Source organism: Helicoverpa armigera, chromosome 8 (genome assembly GCF_030705265.1).
Source record: "Helicoverpa armigera isolate CAAS_96S chromosome 8, ASM3070526v1, whole genome shotgun sequence".
Classification (NCBI taxonomy): domain Eukaryota; kingdom Metazoa; phylum Arthropoda; class Insecta; order Lepidoptera; family Noctuidae; genus Helicoverpa; species Helicoverpa armigera.
This window is the reverse complement of record NC_087127.1, coordinates 2,249,333-2,265,094: the sequence shown is the minus strand read 5'-3', so window position 1 is coordinate 2,265,094 and position 15,762 is coordinate 2,249,333. Positions and strand designations below refer to the sequence as shown.

Here is a 15,762-nt window from a genome sequence, read left to right as displayed (position 1 = left end):
CGCGCGACAATAGTCAACCTATGAAAATGTATGGCACCGCTGCCGAGGCTCGCGACAGTCGCGCGCGGCCGACGAATTTCGTAAGCCGCGCGCGGCATTGTGTTGAAATTAGTAGATTTTGTTCGTCCGTTCCCTCTAGTCGAAGTGCTAATTGATATCCTTGAAGAAGAAGAGGATGACGTATTGCTGTGGCTGTATTATGAAAATAGATTACCAATCGACCCTATTTTTAAAAAGTAGAAATGATGAAGGATACTACCCAATACTGATTCAAAAGCATTTGTATTGTAATGAAAACAAAAGGAAGTTTTGCCGACTAAATAAAAAACAATTCAATTCTGGTTTTCCTAAAAATTAGCATTGCCATTCAACGTGGCAATGCAGCCAGTCTTCTGGGCACGTTTCCGGAGGACAGTGATGCGGAGGAATACTTCGACGCCTGATCGATGCTCTTTTATATTTTATGTTTTATGTTTATATCTATTTTGTATATAGTATTTTATTTTTAGTTTTGTTTATAGATAAGTAGTTTAAGTTTGTATATATGTATAGTGTGTACATTGTAGAAATAGATTATAAAAATAAATGATCAAAGTTTTACTAAAATTATATAGATGTTACTAAGCGCTAGACGATGTTGAGATGCATACGGCCGCGCGCGGCTTACGAAATTCGTCGGCCGCGCGCGACTGTCGCGGACCTCGGCAACGGTGCCATACATTTTCATAGGTTGACTATTGCCGCGCGCGGCCGACGACTGTCGTAAGCCGCGCGCGGCTGTCGTAGCCGCTATCCACGGAATTCTACCTTAAAGATGGTCAATTTCTGCTCAGTGTATTACACTCAATTTTACAAGTTGCATTGTGATTTTAAATTACTAGGCTCCATAAAGATATTTCAAATCACTTGATTGCTTTTGGTATGATTTTGACTACGACTTCTATCATGGGACGTTACCTTGACCCAGGGACGACTTTCGCAAGACCCATGGCGGTTTCCGTTCAATGTGTTTTTCTTCTTAATGAGGCTAAACAAAACACAGATTGCTAATCCGCTTTAAGGTAACATGCAAATAAATTAATCTTAAGGACAGACGGTATTTCAGATCGTCATAAAATATCAATTTACAAACATCCAGAATTCATTTTTAGAAAATTATGAGTATCCTAAATAAATCCGTTTTATACCCCAATTCGGTCCATATTCCGGGTTAGGCACAATCATAAAATTTTATTGAATATGGGTGGAAGTTTAAAAAGTCGGATTACTTGACCGGTTTGGGTATTCGAAGGTTGTGAATAAAATTAGGTCAGATCCGGTTGAATTTGAATATCAGCCCTGCTATTGTGTCTTTGGAAATATCGAATATCTGCGGTTTCAAAGTTTTGGGACACTTATTTGAAAATACCGTTTCGTCTTGCCTATGGAGATCATTATGATTTGGAGCTCAATGTTATGGTAAAGAATTTCTGATTTAAATAAAAAATAAGTATATTAAATGGGCTTTCTATAATTGTATTTAAACATTAACACTTTCCAGCATCCTGTTAATCGACCCAAATGTTTAGGATGACTCGTGAGACTCCCGGCCGTAGAGCAAGGCGACCAAAGTATTTTGTGTTTCTATTCGTTTAAAGATAGACATAAGAAATGTTGATAATCCTCACCTTTTCATAACTCACGTTATGTTAGAAACTCTGCCAAATATGCGAACGATGCAATTCTATTTTAAATGAGGTTAATAGCATATATATAATACATGATTTTATAGCGAATATTAAAATAATTTCTACAATAATGCATGGCAAAATAATAAAAAAATTGATTGAATCATTGAACGTATTTCTAAAAGAACAAAAAGATACAACCAAGGCCCCGGCGAGATTCGAACTCACGATCTCCTGTTTACTAGACAGGCGCTTTAACCAACTAAGCCACGGCGCCGATGGGTGCGTAAGCCGAAATTATGAATCAGTAACTTTTGCTAACAATTTACCCGACTTCGTGAGGGAACTACTTTTTTTCACCCGGATTTTACATAACTTATGTAATTGTGATGTACTTATAAGTTATGTATAGCACAAACTTGCAAACTTTCAGTATTTTTTACATTTTTAAACAATTAGGTATGTACTTCCACAACACACTATACATATACTTACATATGCCTACCTATATATGTATATACCTACCTGCTTTTATATGTATGTACAAGTGTGCTTATCTTATATGAGTCATTCTACAAATTGCTCATATAAATTACGTACTCAAGTTCGTTATTTTATAATATTTTTGACACTTTTATTGCCTATTTACTATTTAATGATGCAAACAAATAATAAATATGTATTAGAAATCAATATGTCTACCTTTTACGATATTTAATGCAGATTTTATTTCTGCAAAAACGTTCACTCAGGCGCTTTGATATAATTTACGAGGATATTACTTTCTGTTTGTATGATAATAAAACAGAGTTTGGGACAATACGGGTATATTGTACCTACTTTATTATAAACGTGTTTAGTGACTACGTAGTGTACGTAGTGTTTTATAGATATTAGGTACCTACTTGATTAAATTCACATTTCTTAGACGGTTTTAAGACCAAAAGCTTCTAATCTAAACTAATTAATTTATCCATTAATGGTGTATTAATCAAACATATTACAAAATATAATGAAATGATACTTTTGTGTACGACATTTGCTCATTCTTAACCATTAAAAAATCCGTAGAGCCAAAATACTTAGTCCAGGTCAGGTCCTATAACTACATACCTGATATGATTTTCCTATGTATCTTCCAGAGACGGAGCTTCGAGACATGGTGAAGGAAGTAGACCAGGACGGCAACGGTACCATCGAGTTCAATGAGTTCCTCCAAATGATGTCCAAGAAGATGCGTGGGGCTGATGGGGAAGACGAACTGAGAGAGGCTTTCAGGTAAATACACGTTACAATAAACTTACATACATTAGAAACTTTTACGAGGTAGCCTGGAGCTGGGAAGTTGATGATTGATAGACCCGTGCATCGGAGAGCACGTAAATGTCGGTCCTGCGCCTGATCTCTCTCCGGTCGTGTCGCATTGCCGTCCCATCGGGCTATGAGAGTGAGGGTATAGTGAGTGCACCTGTCTGCGTAAATGCTTGGGCACTATGGCCTGCGCAGTTGGCTAACCTCCTTATAATATAAGAACAGCTACTATGGCTGATAAATCAGCTAAGAGGACATCATATTAAAGAACGTATTGGATTGTGTAGATTTACAGTTTAACTTGCAGTTACATTGTATAATTTTGTCAGCTTACTATTGTTATGTAATAGACTGTTTGTGAAGTATTACTTTTTAAAAGAGTGTCTATGGAATTTCTTGCCGGCTCTTCTCCATGAGACCAACTTTTTGGAACCGTGCAAATAGTGTGACGTTTCATAGGAACCTGCAAAGGCCGGTTTGAAATAAAAACATTTTGATTTTTTATTTTTATTCGCAATTCCAGGGTATTCGACAAGAACAACGACGGGCTGATATCGTCGGTGGAGCTGCGTCACGTGATGACCAACCTGGGAGAGCGGCTCAGCGAAGAGGAGGTCGATGACATGATCCGCGAGGCAGACCTCGATGGTGACGGCATGGTCAATTACGATGGTGAGGATGTTTTTATAGTTGAAATCAAATATCCCGGCTCATGTCGTACAGCCTGGTGACATGGACGAACAAACGGACAGCTAAGTCGTAGTATTTAGGGACCTCGCTGGGTACGGAACCCAAAAAAGCTATTTAGTAGGTATATAAATTAAACCTGGGCAAGGATATAAGATTTTTATGTGGTGAGCAGTGTTGCGATTTTTGTTATCCTGATGGCACGTTAAATCGTTGGGCCCCCGCTTTCATTTGAACATCTTTGGCAGTCTGGGTACTTCGCTGGTTAAGTCTATAGCCGTCCCCTACATAATTTGGGAAAAGGCTGAGCACATAGTATGAGGATGATATAAGGCTGGTTTACTGGCAGGACTAATGTTGTCGTTTTGCGCATTCCAGAGTTCGTGACAATATTGACGTCGAAAAACTAGTATGCAGACCACAGGCCGAAGAGAGAACCTCCCGGAAGCCAGTGCCCATACTCGTACCTCCAGCGGTACGGAGGGAAAGAAACTCTTATCTAGTCCTAAAAATATAGACGTGTTGCTAAAGTGGATCATTTTATAGAACGCGCTTGGTGGCAGTGTATACGTACCCTTATTTCAGTTTCCGCGCACATTTCAGTACAGTGCGATTTTTTTGTCGCACTTACGATTATTTTGTCGCATTTGCGATTATTTTGTCGCATTTGCGATTATTTTGTCGCACTTGCGATTATTTTGTCGCAGCAATGTGAATTTTAATGTGTAGTACTGATTAGTAAAATTGGTGTGTGATAGCTATTTTGGTTTTATACTGCTTCAAGTGTCATATTATAAGGCCTTAAGATAACAAGTCATGTTGTACAATATTTAAAAAATAATAATAAAACTAAACGAATGGTTCGAATAGATTTTTTTATAACAACGCAAAAAGGGCTATCTTACGTTAAAAGACTAAATAAAACACTGTAACTATACCTATGTATTTTCGTAAAAAAATGCAGTAATTCAATATGTCCATCCTTCAATAGTAGTTATTTGACACCACGTAACATATTGTTCCATGTTTGACAAGAACTTTTAAATATTATGGAGTTGTATAAACAACAATTCGTAAGAGACAAATTCATTGAAGAAGTTACTTTATGCTAAGGGTAGATCCAAGTCGGACAGTCTCTAACGGAATTAAATAGTTTTGCAGTTTTATCGATCTCCTCACTATTTTTCTTTTTGGGAATTTGGACTACCTTTAATATTCACGTGACCAATAAACTCTATCAAAGTATTTTTCTCTACTCATCAAAAAATTAGTAGATAGCCCTTTTACAAAATGTTTAGATCTACGAAACAGTTAATAAAAGATACGATTGAATCGCTCATTAATCGGCATTACTGCCGTAAATCTTGGTGATTGCTGATTAATAACTTAATAGCATCGGGCCATGGAGAACAAAATGACTAGCGGAGATATCATAACGCAAAATCTCTAAAGAAAGTAGCGAGACAAAAGGCGAGTGTTCGGGAGACGAGGAACGTTACTAGGTCCGACTTTATACACCTTCTATGGTACCAGATAATTATTATCAATCAATTAAGACCAATCTCTGACAGTTTGGTTTTGATTTGACAAAGAACCCGAACGTCTCGTTATTAATAGCAACTGTTCACGCCTACTGTTCATTTTGCTTTCAGTTACTTGACCTACAAAAATACATCTGAACCTTCCTTATGGCATCTCCGCTATATTTCCTTCATCCGTGCAACGGGCCAAAATAATACCGCATTTGGTCATTTTTTACTATAGCAAAATACTTAATGATAGCATTTTGAACTAAAATAATAAATACATATAGTCTTTATTCGAACAAAGACTTTGCAAGTTCCGTTCTAACATGTTAACTATGTGTAAGTAATTGAAGAAAATAAAATAATAGTAATTGATATAAATAATATGCTTAAAAAGTGCTTTGATGTGCATTAACAGTTTTGTAATAAATTAACGACAGAATAACATTGTATTTTTTTTTGTAAATTAATTCATCATTTTTGTAACTTACGGAAAGCAGGGTTCACTGCGTTTTACTTTTATACAAAAAATAATTTCTTTTGCAAATGATAATTGCTTTTCATAACCGTAAAATAATATACCTATAATAACTATTACAATAAAATTTAAATTTTAAGGATTCATTACACGTTTTAAATGTAATATACGTCGTCTCAGTGTTATGCTTTTGTGATTAGTGTAATGATTCTTTAAATAAGTTCATAACCCTTAAGAGTACCAGCAGACTGCAAACTTTTAGTCGGCCGATAGATTGTTTGGGCCCATACATAAGTATGAAGATGAATGGAAGTGCGCACGTTATAAAGACCAGGTATTTAGCCGGTATCAGACCGACTGAAAAATTTGGTTGGAATAAAGATTTTCTTTAAAAATATTTTTCCAACCATCGGGCAACTTTCGGCCGACTTTTAGTCTGCAGTGTGCGGGTATCCAAATATACCTACATATTAGAAGCAAATAGTCAAAATAGGTGAACTAACAACATAAAAATTAAAGAGAATAAAAAATAGTTATTATTATAACATGTTCGGTTGTGTCAACATTTTTTGTAAAAACAGTAAAATGATAGAAGTTTCTAGAATCGTACGTATACACGTTGTATGAATTTGTGTAGGTAAAATTAGAAAAAAAAAATATGTGTAATGTCTACTGAAAGGTTTCCGTTAGTCTTCCAAAATGTGGAGTGACTGAATGAGCCAAATGTTACCAGAGTTCATTAATATTACGAGGAATCGAAAAAAAAAATATTTATAGTACTAGCGAAGTAATGCTAAGGTGATTTTATTTAATTGTAAAATTAATTAAAAAGGAGGAATTTTACCAAAATCAAGCGAAAAGGGTACTTATATAATATAACGAAATAGTAAAAATTTCTACATTTTGCTAAGCTCTTAAAGACTATAATAAAATTTTAATGGAAACGTTTAGGAGTGTAAGATCATCCTACCATGCAATGTTTTATTTTATTTGAATATTATATTTAGAGAGAAGCGAAAGATTTCACGTTAAATCCAATAATTGGTTGATTTTTATTAAAAATTGTTGCTTAAAAGTTATTTTGTGATTAATAAGTTGTAAAGATTTTGTAACTAGGTATGATTACTTAAACATTTTTGTTTAGTTAATTTTAGCTTTTATTTACAACTCTAAAAAATATTTATGTCATACAAAATTAAAAATACATGATTATATACAGAAACGTTACAGTTGTTCACTATATTTATACCAAAAGATACGTTAGAAATAATCTAAGTATTTATTTGATTATTAAAAGCATTTTATGACAATAAAATTACTTAATTTTAAAATAGGTCAAATTTTAACTTATAGAGAAATAATATTTTAAAACCAAAGTATATTTAAAATGAAAAGGAAATCGTTTTATTTATCACATAATATTTTAAATTGTAATAATAGTACAAAATTATTTATCAATTATATTAAATGACAATTATTGAATTAAATTCAACAAAGTTTTATGTCGAAATAAAAATATTTATTTCATATTTTATTATATCATGTACGATATGAAACATGACATATAAATATATATGGCATATAAAATAATATATGAATATGAGTAGATTTGGTAACGCATTGTGTTAAAGTAATGGTAACTATTGTAAACCAACGTAGAAATCAATAGCATAAATGAAATTATATTAGAATGTTCCCATAATAATATAATATTATTACATTAATGAATAAACAAAACTAATTGGGCTGAATATTAATAAATAGGTGTCATTGTCATTTTAATTAAATTTTATAATTACTTTATTTTTTTTTATTATTCCGACAATCACAATCACGTATTATAAGATTAAAATAATATACACATGCTTAAAATTAAAATGCCAGATATGTATAGAATAAAATCCATTTTAATTATTATAATTTTTAAATAATTATGTGTGCTGCTTATTTTAATATTTAAAACTTTCGAATTCGGTTTATAAATATTTTAATAATCCGAATGTATTTTCTTTGCAAATATTATAAGTAACATTTTCAGTTATTTTGTTCATTTTAAAGCCTAATAATTAATTATATTTTTAAAAAGACCTCGAAATTCATCACGACTGGGTCGAAATCAGTTGAATTTTAATACATTTATGTATAAATCAATATTGAATGTATAAAAGTTATGTATGTAATGTACCTATATGCAAGTTAGATATTTGATGTAATTAGATCAATATACAAGCTTCGTATGAAACAAGAAGAGTTTTAATAAAATTGATATGTGAATTAATTTATTTTATTTTACCTTTGTACTAACCTTACTTTTTCTTCGTCCGTGGATGGGTGAACATTTCAATCATGCCACGATAAATTAGTGGGTACCGGCAAATCTTTGTCAGTAATTACGGTTAGTCAAAAGTCTGACAACCAGTCTTGCCTAGGCGTATTGGGTTGACCGGGTAACTAGTGTAGGGAGTTCAGATAGGCAGTTATTTTTAATATTTCGTATACGGTTCTTCAAACCATACAGACATGATTGTGTTGCTGGGGAGTTTGTTCCACCACTTCTTCTTCCCATTTCCCCGTTTTGGGGGCTATTTTTTGTAAATTTGACGTTGAAAAAGTACTGATTTCCAGCCTACTTTGAATAAATGACTTTTGATTTTGAGTCATGGGAATATGTATATCCCCTGGGTTGAGGATGGAATCTCTGGCTCAAGATAGTTTTAAATATTATCTTACGCTGATAATGTGAAAGTAACTGATTGTCAGCTTTTACGGATATTGATAAGGTTATCAATTGATATCGCGTAGGTAATAGGGGTTAAAGTATGAAATTGCCGATTTGTACTGAAAACCTAAATTGTATTTTTTTTTAATTTTTAACAAACTTATTTAATCAAAATAGTTGCCATTATTATCTATACATTGCGGTCATCTAATAAGAAGGTCATTTATGCCTTTACGATAGAACTCTGAGGATCTAGACTGCACAAACAGTGTGAAAGAATTTTGTTCTGCCTCCTGGGAAGAAACTTCTTGTGACGTAGATAATTGTCCAAATCACAAAAAAAAAATGGTCGTCCGTTAGAGCAAGGTCTGGCGAATATGGAGGAAGACGAATAGTTTCCAACTGCAGTTCCTGAAGAGTTAAAACGGTTTATTTTGCTGTATGAGGCCTCGCGTTGTCATGGAGCAATAGCGGTGAAGGTCGATTCATGAGTCGTGGCTGTTTTACTGCTAATTTTTTCAACATTATTCGGTGTTCGGCTGGGTATCTGGGTAGTTTGACTAGGATCGGCGTTCACCGTCTCTCTTAATTTCTCGTTAATCACCTGTCAGGCGGTCTTTCTCATGGCTCGTTCTTCAAGTCGAAGTTTCCACCACGAAAGCGTTTAATCCAAAATCGCACGGCGCGTTCTTTAGCAGACACCTCTTCAAATGCAGCATTGATATTGCGGGCTGTTTCTGCCGTTCAATCCCGCGTCGGAACTCATATTCAAAAATTACTCAAATTTTCGCAGTATCCATCTTTCTTGTTTAAGTTGAATAACAAAAACAATTGAACATCGATAATCAAATGTTTCACATTTTTTAAAAGAAAAACATCACAGAAACCACGTGAAAAAAGTTCCATTCGAAAACCTCAAACCATGAAGACTCTATGGCAATTCAAAAACCTACTAGAATAAAACGGCAATTTCATACTTTAACCCCTAATATTTAGATAACTTGAGATTTATCAGGTACTTAAATTAAATCATTACGTACTTAGTGCATATTGTGTCTTGACTCTTGATAGTAGCAAATGTTGATTCCAATAAAACCTGTACCCTATTTGAAATTGAAGGTAACATAAGAGTTAGGTATCCATGAAATCTTGAAAATTTATCATCCAGCAACATCTAGACATCAACATCAACATCTATCATTCTTGCAATCTCTTTGAAAAAAAAATTAAGATTCCGATTAACCGCTGTTCTTGATATGCTTATCAGAGATAGGGACTTCTGTTAGAAATCTGCTCATTAAGACGATCATTCGACGTCCCTGGCTACGTATCCAAGCAGTTAATATTGAAATGTATGGTACTTAACCCACTTGGAGACGAGACGCCATGGCCACTCTACTTAGCGACCTTCGGATGCCAGAAGTAGCCAGATCTGCACAGCTCGCGACTTCGCCATGGCGTCTTAATGATGCAGAGCTCTTGAATTCGTATCTTTAGTAAGCAAAACAACAGATAGATAGAATATTGGGGACGGTCGTAAATGTTTGTAATAAAAGAGTACACCACACCCGGTCTATCAAATTAAAATCATCAGTATCATCAGTCTGTTTATGACAACTGTGCAGAGGCGGATTAGGCAGCAAATTGTATTTTTTTATTTTTTTATTGTAGAGCAAACTACCGTATAGACCAAAGACACAAACTAATCGAATGTCATTGGAATACGGTCTTATATTAGCAAAATGCCCGCTAAGATAAAAACTGCTAAGTATTGCTATTCAATTATGACATTATTAACATAGCAGAATCGGGCCCCAGATAACTAACTTGGTACAATACGGCCCTGTCACGCACGCACGTGCCGAGCGCACACAGACGTACACACGCGTCATACGCATGCGTGACCGAGGCTCTTGAGAGTGGAAGCGGCTGCTGTCGTTAAAAGATTAATTTAATCATTTGGTACTTGTTAGAGGAGCTATTGGAGAAATGGTACTTTTATTTAGATATCGTAATTACTTGGCATCTACAAAGTAATTAAGGCCCATTTTCACTGAAACTGAGACTGACAGTATAAACGTAATTTTTGCGTTAAACATCTGTCTAAATACTAAGTAAATTGTACCTGAAGTCATAGTAAAAAGTCGTTTTAAGAAAACTAAGGTTTATGTCGGTTAGGCTTAATTATATTAACTATTTTTTTTCACTAATAAATAGAAAAAGGAAAGTGAAATAAGACCCTATCCACATAAACTAGCTCCGTCTCATTTACCTCAGTTTAGTTTTTTCTAGTTTAGTCTCAGATAGTAATACTTCTCGTTATCATCCTGTGTAATCTAGATATATCAAGTAGACATATGTGGAGATTATTAACTTACGACGACAATTGAATGTAGTGACGCTATTATTACACATGTCTGATCTAGTTTTCAGTATGTTTGAAAATATTATGGATATAATTTGAAAAAAAAAAATGAATATATTTCATATTTGTTTTTAGTATCAAGCATCCAACCGTACAAGCCTAGTTTTGAATAAGAAACCCTAAAAAATACAAAAATCCGAATTAAGAATAATTGGTAAACTTTTTAACGAAATCCTACTCCATACTAACTTAACCTTACAAATCTCGGTGACACGCTAGTCGTTCACGCCCCAAAAAGATAATTCATTAAACTGATAAGAAACATACATAATAATTATGTACAAAGTAAACTGTATGCATAGCAAATACTTTTGTAAATAAAACTTTTCTGAGTAAAATAAAATTTACTTTTCAAAGCTTCTTCACGCTTTCATCATTCTGAAATACGTAAAAACCAAGGTCACTTGAAAAAAACAACCTTTCTGTACATATTAATTTTTTAACGCGCTGGTTTGGCTCTGATAATATTTAAGTAACAAATGAGTGAATAATCTATAGGTACTGCCTGCTAATATACTATAAATACATATAATAAACAGGTTTTTTCTTGTTTGGCTGTGTAAAGACTTTTGGGAGTCTTTTAGACCGATTTGATCTATATTTTTTCCATGTACGTGCAGCATTTTCTTGGGACACGGGTGAAACCGCGGGAAAATCTAAATTGTTTTATATAAAATAATCAGTAGAATATTGGAGAGTCATTAAAAACGTGATTAGAGTATCTGACATTAACATAATTCTCTTGCTCAATCACTACAAAGAACTACCGTATTATCTACTAACATTATAATGACAAAAGATAAAGATTAAAGCGGTATCTTTACACTTACCGTATCTTTACGACAGATTTCAATACAATATTGTGATATTTACACATGTATATGGATAAAGATTAGATGTTATTAATATATATGAGTTATATACACATAGTTTATCGTGAAAACCTTCACGCTTCTGTTGTTTATATTTTATTGGTTTTTGTGTGAATTTCATTAACAATCAATTGACTTATTGACTATTATGGACTTATGTACTTTCTATGAGCTCTTAACGGGATTCCCTCTTAGATTTTTATTGGCTTTTACTATGACTTACGTACAACTAAATTATGAGCAGGGAACAATTTGCAATAATTTTAGCAATGTCAGGTATTTTTTTGTATTAGGCGAAATCGTTACATGGGTGTGTGATATCGCATTTATCAAAATCGGTTAAAATATGTGTTGTTCCAAGTTTGTCTTTTAACTTTGGTAAATATTAACAGCCACTGTTTCTAGTTGCGTATAGGACTCAATAAAATATTCAAATGTATATTGGACCCAACGATAAGTTTATTACCACCCTAATCTATAATCTACTTATCATGCATACCCACGAAGATCCACGCAGTTTTCACGCTCATTTCCCGCCAAACGCCAAGACCGTGTCACAGATAATAAAAACAGGCAAACATAATAAAAGAATACAATACATTGTCTACGGCAACCATAAACCGCAGAGGATCATCATACAAATGTTTGAAGTTAAATCAGCTCTCAAATTGATGATCGTTTACTTAAATTAGTTTTGCTAGGAACTTCATTTTCTTTTTATTTATTTGCAGCACACTTACACATCAATATTTGCAAGAAAGAAACTCAGTTTTCTAACTTCGCCGCTCCGAAATTATTTTCAGTAAAAATCAACGAATAAAAATGGGCTGCAATTCACAAAATTCGGAGCCGCAGAGTAAATTGACGCGAACTATTAGCTCATACTAGCGCTAAGTTTTAAGTCGTTTCGAACTAGCCGATTTTCTGCACGGCAACTCACATATCGTACAATTAATTCATAACTACAGTTCAAATGATGACACTTAGAACCGGCGACTGGCGCCTTTTTTAGCGCTCTGAATGTGTCCTGCGTAAAACAACAAATAAAAAACACAAACATTTTGGAAAACTCCTTTTCGGGAAATCCTTTAAAATACGCATATTATGGATTACTATTTTATTGTAATTTTAAAATACAAAAGTACCCTAAAGCTTTCAATATTAATACCTGCATTTGAACCAGTTTTACAAAAGTGGCCTTGAAATGAGATACCGGTCATCGCTCCTTATATTTAGGACAATCTCGAATCAGTGTCGATCAAGCCCTTTCTGGTACAAGGTACACAAAATGGTTTCACATCTTTTCACGTACGGTAGGTCAAAGTCACACTTTTTTATTAAATGAATAGAGTATATGACACTATAAAGGCCGTATGTAGAAGAATAATGGAACGAGATTCAATGTCAGTCGTTTAGTGGCGCATACGCCGAACTATGTGCTCTTAAAATATTATTTGTTATTTAGGTATATAAAATTCATTCACTACTTGGTACTGCATAGACTCGATTTTGAGTGAAGTGATCATATGCCTAGACTTTTCCCAACTATGTTGGAGTCAGCTTCCAGTCTTGACTGGATGTAATGTAGCTGAGTGTGAGTACCTAGTCCTGATACTCCTGTGGGACTGGGCCTGTGGGACTTTCTACATTACAAGAATTTATTCAAAACTTACAGGTGTTAAACGAATCCAAGATGTTGGCAGTATTGCCGAGTTCACTGTAGATTAAACTAATTCAAAACTTACCAATTTGATCAAAAATATGATTTAACTCTTTAGTTATGGAAAACACAATGTTCTTTGTTGTACAATAACTATTATATAATAATAGTATATTGGCATAACAACGTTGTATAATATGTGTAGCAATCAGTTTTCAATTTGTTGATATGATTAGCAAATGTAATGTAGCATGCAAAATTATATTAACATTTAATATTTGTTTATATGTATTACTATATTGACTTCTAGAATTTGTTTTATACTTTAGTAAAACATTATTTATATTATTTATTTTTAAAGATACAGCACTACTGTGATTTTTTATACATTTTAATAGGTCTTTACCACTAGGTTGTTTTCTGGCTTTCGACCATACATATCGACTGCAAAAGCTATTCGGATGACAGCCGGAACCCACAAAAAACGTGTCTTCTAAAACACAACAAAACGTTTACTCAACACAAACAAAAAGACACAACTAAGATACACTATAAGAAATAAAACAAAACAAAAGGTGAGTAAAAAGAAAAACATAAAATACAAATTAACGGCGCGGTTTTAAGCTTGCACCGAATTGGAGTGCAGCTCAGCTATTCTGCTGGATCCCTACAGTGACGTACGTTACGACTTAGTTCCACGACCTTCGCGCATAAGACCTTACAAGACCATGCTCTATTTTCAAATGAGCGCATATAGTAATATAGATAAGGTGGATGACCTACCTACATTTTGCGCCTGATTACAATACGTCGCTTCGCTTGCACATTGCGTAGGCTCCATTCAGCACTAAAGAGGATACGAGTATTAACTATAATAGCGCACATTGTATTGCATTTGAATATTGAGGCACCTGACCTTTTTGCTCTGAGACCTCCTCGGGTATCCCTTAGGTATCAGTATCCTATACATCATCATCTTTCCAGCCTTTTCTCTATTAAGTATTTTGGTAGGCTTCCACTCTAACCGATTGCAGCTGAGTCACTGTTTTTTACATGGAGAGACTGTTTATCTGAACTCCACAACCAAGTTACCCGGGCAACGCAATACCCCATGGTAAGACTGATTGTCAGACTTACTGGCTTCTAACTACCCGTAACGATTGCCAAATATATTTAAACGACAGCCGGGATCCACTTATTTATCATATCTTCCGAAACGTAGAAGAACGAAATGGTCACCCATCCACAGACCGACAACACCAAGCATAGCGCAGTTTTTTATCGATCTTATGATCGATTTCACTTAGCCACGAGCTTCTTCCTTAGTATCCTATACAGTTCGTCTCAAATATATTTGCCGCCCATAAGCTGGAGAGAGATAATCATTTATCAATATTTGTCAAAAACCGACAAAATCCTACTGCTTTTCTCTACACGCGGAATTTGTCAAACTTACAAAAATAGCGTGAAAAAATTCGCTAAAATATGCACTCTTACTCAATTGTGTTTACAAGCCATTGTAGGTTTTCCCATCTGTCATTGTGCAGAATTCTTTACGGATTAACTCGTAATCCATTCTATTAAAATTTAGAGGTTAACCTGCCCTTGCCGCGGCCATTTCTTGGATGCGTGACCTTTGCAATCTTTTTGTACTTGAGGGCAAACTGTTAATTCCGGTTTGGGTTACCAGTAATCATTATTGTAAGGCTTTTTCCTGCAACCTACATTATTACAATATGAGCTGTTTTTTGTAGTTTCACCCGTGGCCACGAAGGAACTACGAGAAGTACTGCCAAACTGCACTTAATTTAAAATTTTAAAATAAAACGGCTATATTTGCTAATTAACAAATCACTCTTCCCATTTTGGGTGTAGCAAAAGCGAGTGTCAGTCTTGTTCTTAGTAAAACCCATCTAACTAATATGTTCCAACTGCAATCTTTTATGTACCAAAATAAATAGTAAAATTAACTGTACCCTGAACTGTTTCATCATAATATACTAAGAAATCAAACATTTTAGCCATAAACCTATCTCAAAAGCACAAAACCTACTTCCACAGCCTTAAACAAATGATTTTAATAATTATCTAAACATAAAAAAAAAACATAATTTGCTCTATCAAACAGATAATATGAAATAATATGTAAGTAAGTATATGTGGTGATAAGAAATGCGTCAGAATTGCTTATAAGTTAGACCCACGGGATTCAAGCGTGGTGATATTATATGGGGTGTTTCATTTTTGTACACAAAGAATCCCACGTAGATTTGAGGAAATAAATTGATGAGTAGCGTCTTTCAGTGACGTTTGGATCGGCTGCCAGGATAATCGGATGCAGCTTAATATCAATACACGTGTTAAGTATTGAAAACTACCGTATAAATCTGTTTCATGTCCATATATTCATGTAATTA

At 34.1% G+C, this 15,762-nt stretch overlaps 1 protein-coding gene and 1 non-coding gene across 9 annotated transcripts in view; one reads left to right on the top strand and one right to left on the bottom strand.

The window, feature by feature from the left end:
- The window catches only part of LOC110382627 (calmodulin-A), a 220,964-nt gene extending 213,021 nt beyond the window's left edge, over positions 1-7,943 (top strand). For all 8 annotated transcript variants that reach the window (XM_049838178.2, XM_049838179.2, XM_049838177.2 and 5 more), the window contains 3 exons: positions 2,810-2,945; positions 3,502-3,650; positions 4,044-7,943. In XM_049838178.2, the coding sequence (XP_049694135.1) occupies positions 2,810-2,945; positions 3,502-3,650; positions 4,044-4,075 (317 nt within the window). In that variant the 3' untranslated portion in view covers positions 4,076-7,943. The remainder of the gene's footprint in view (positions 1-2,809; positions 2,946-3,501; positions 3,651-4,043) is intronic.
- Trnat-agu (transfer RNA threonine (anticodon AGU)) lies at positions 1,871-1,944 on the bottom strand. The gene has a single exon. It is a non-coding gene; the product is annotated as a tRNA-Thr (tRNA).
- Positions 7,944-15,762: the final 7,819 nt, after the last annotated feature.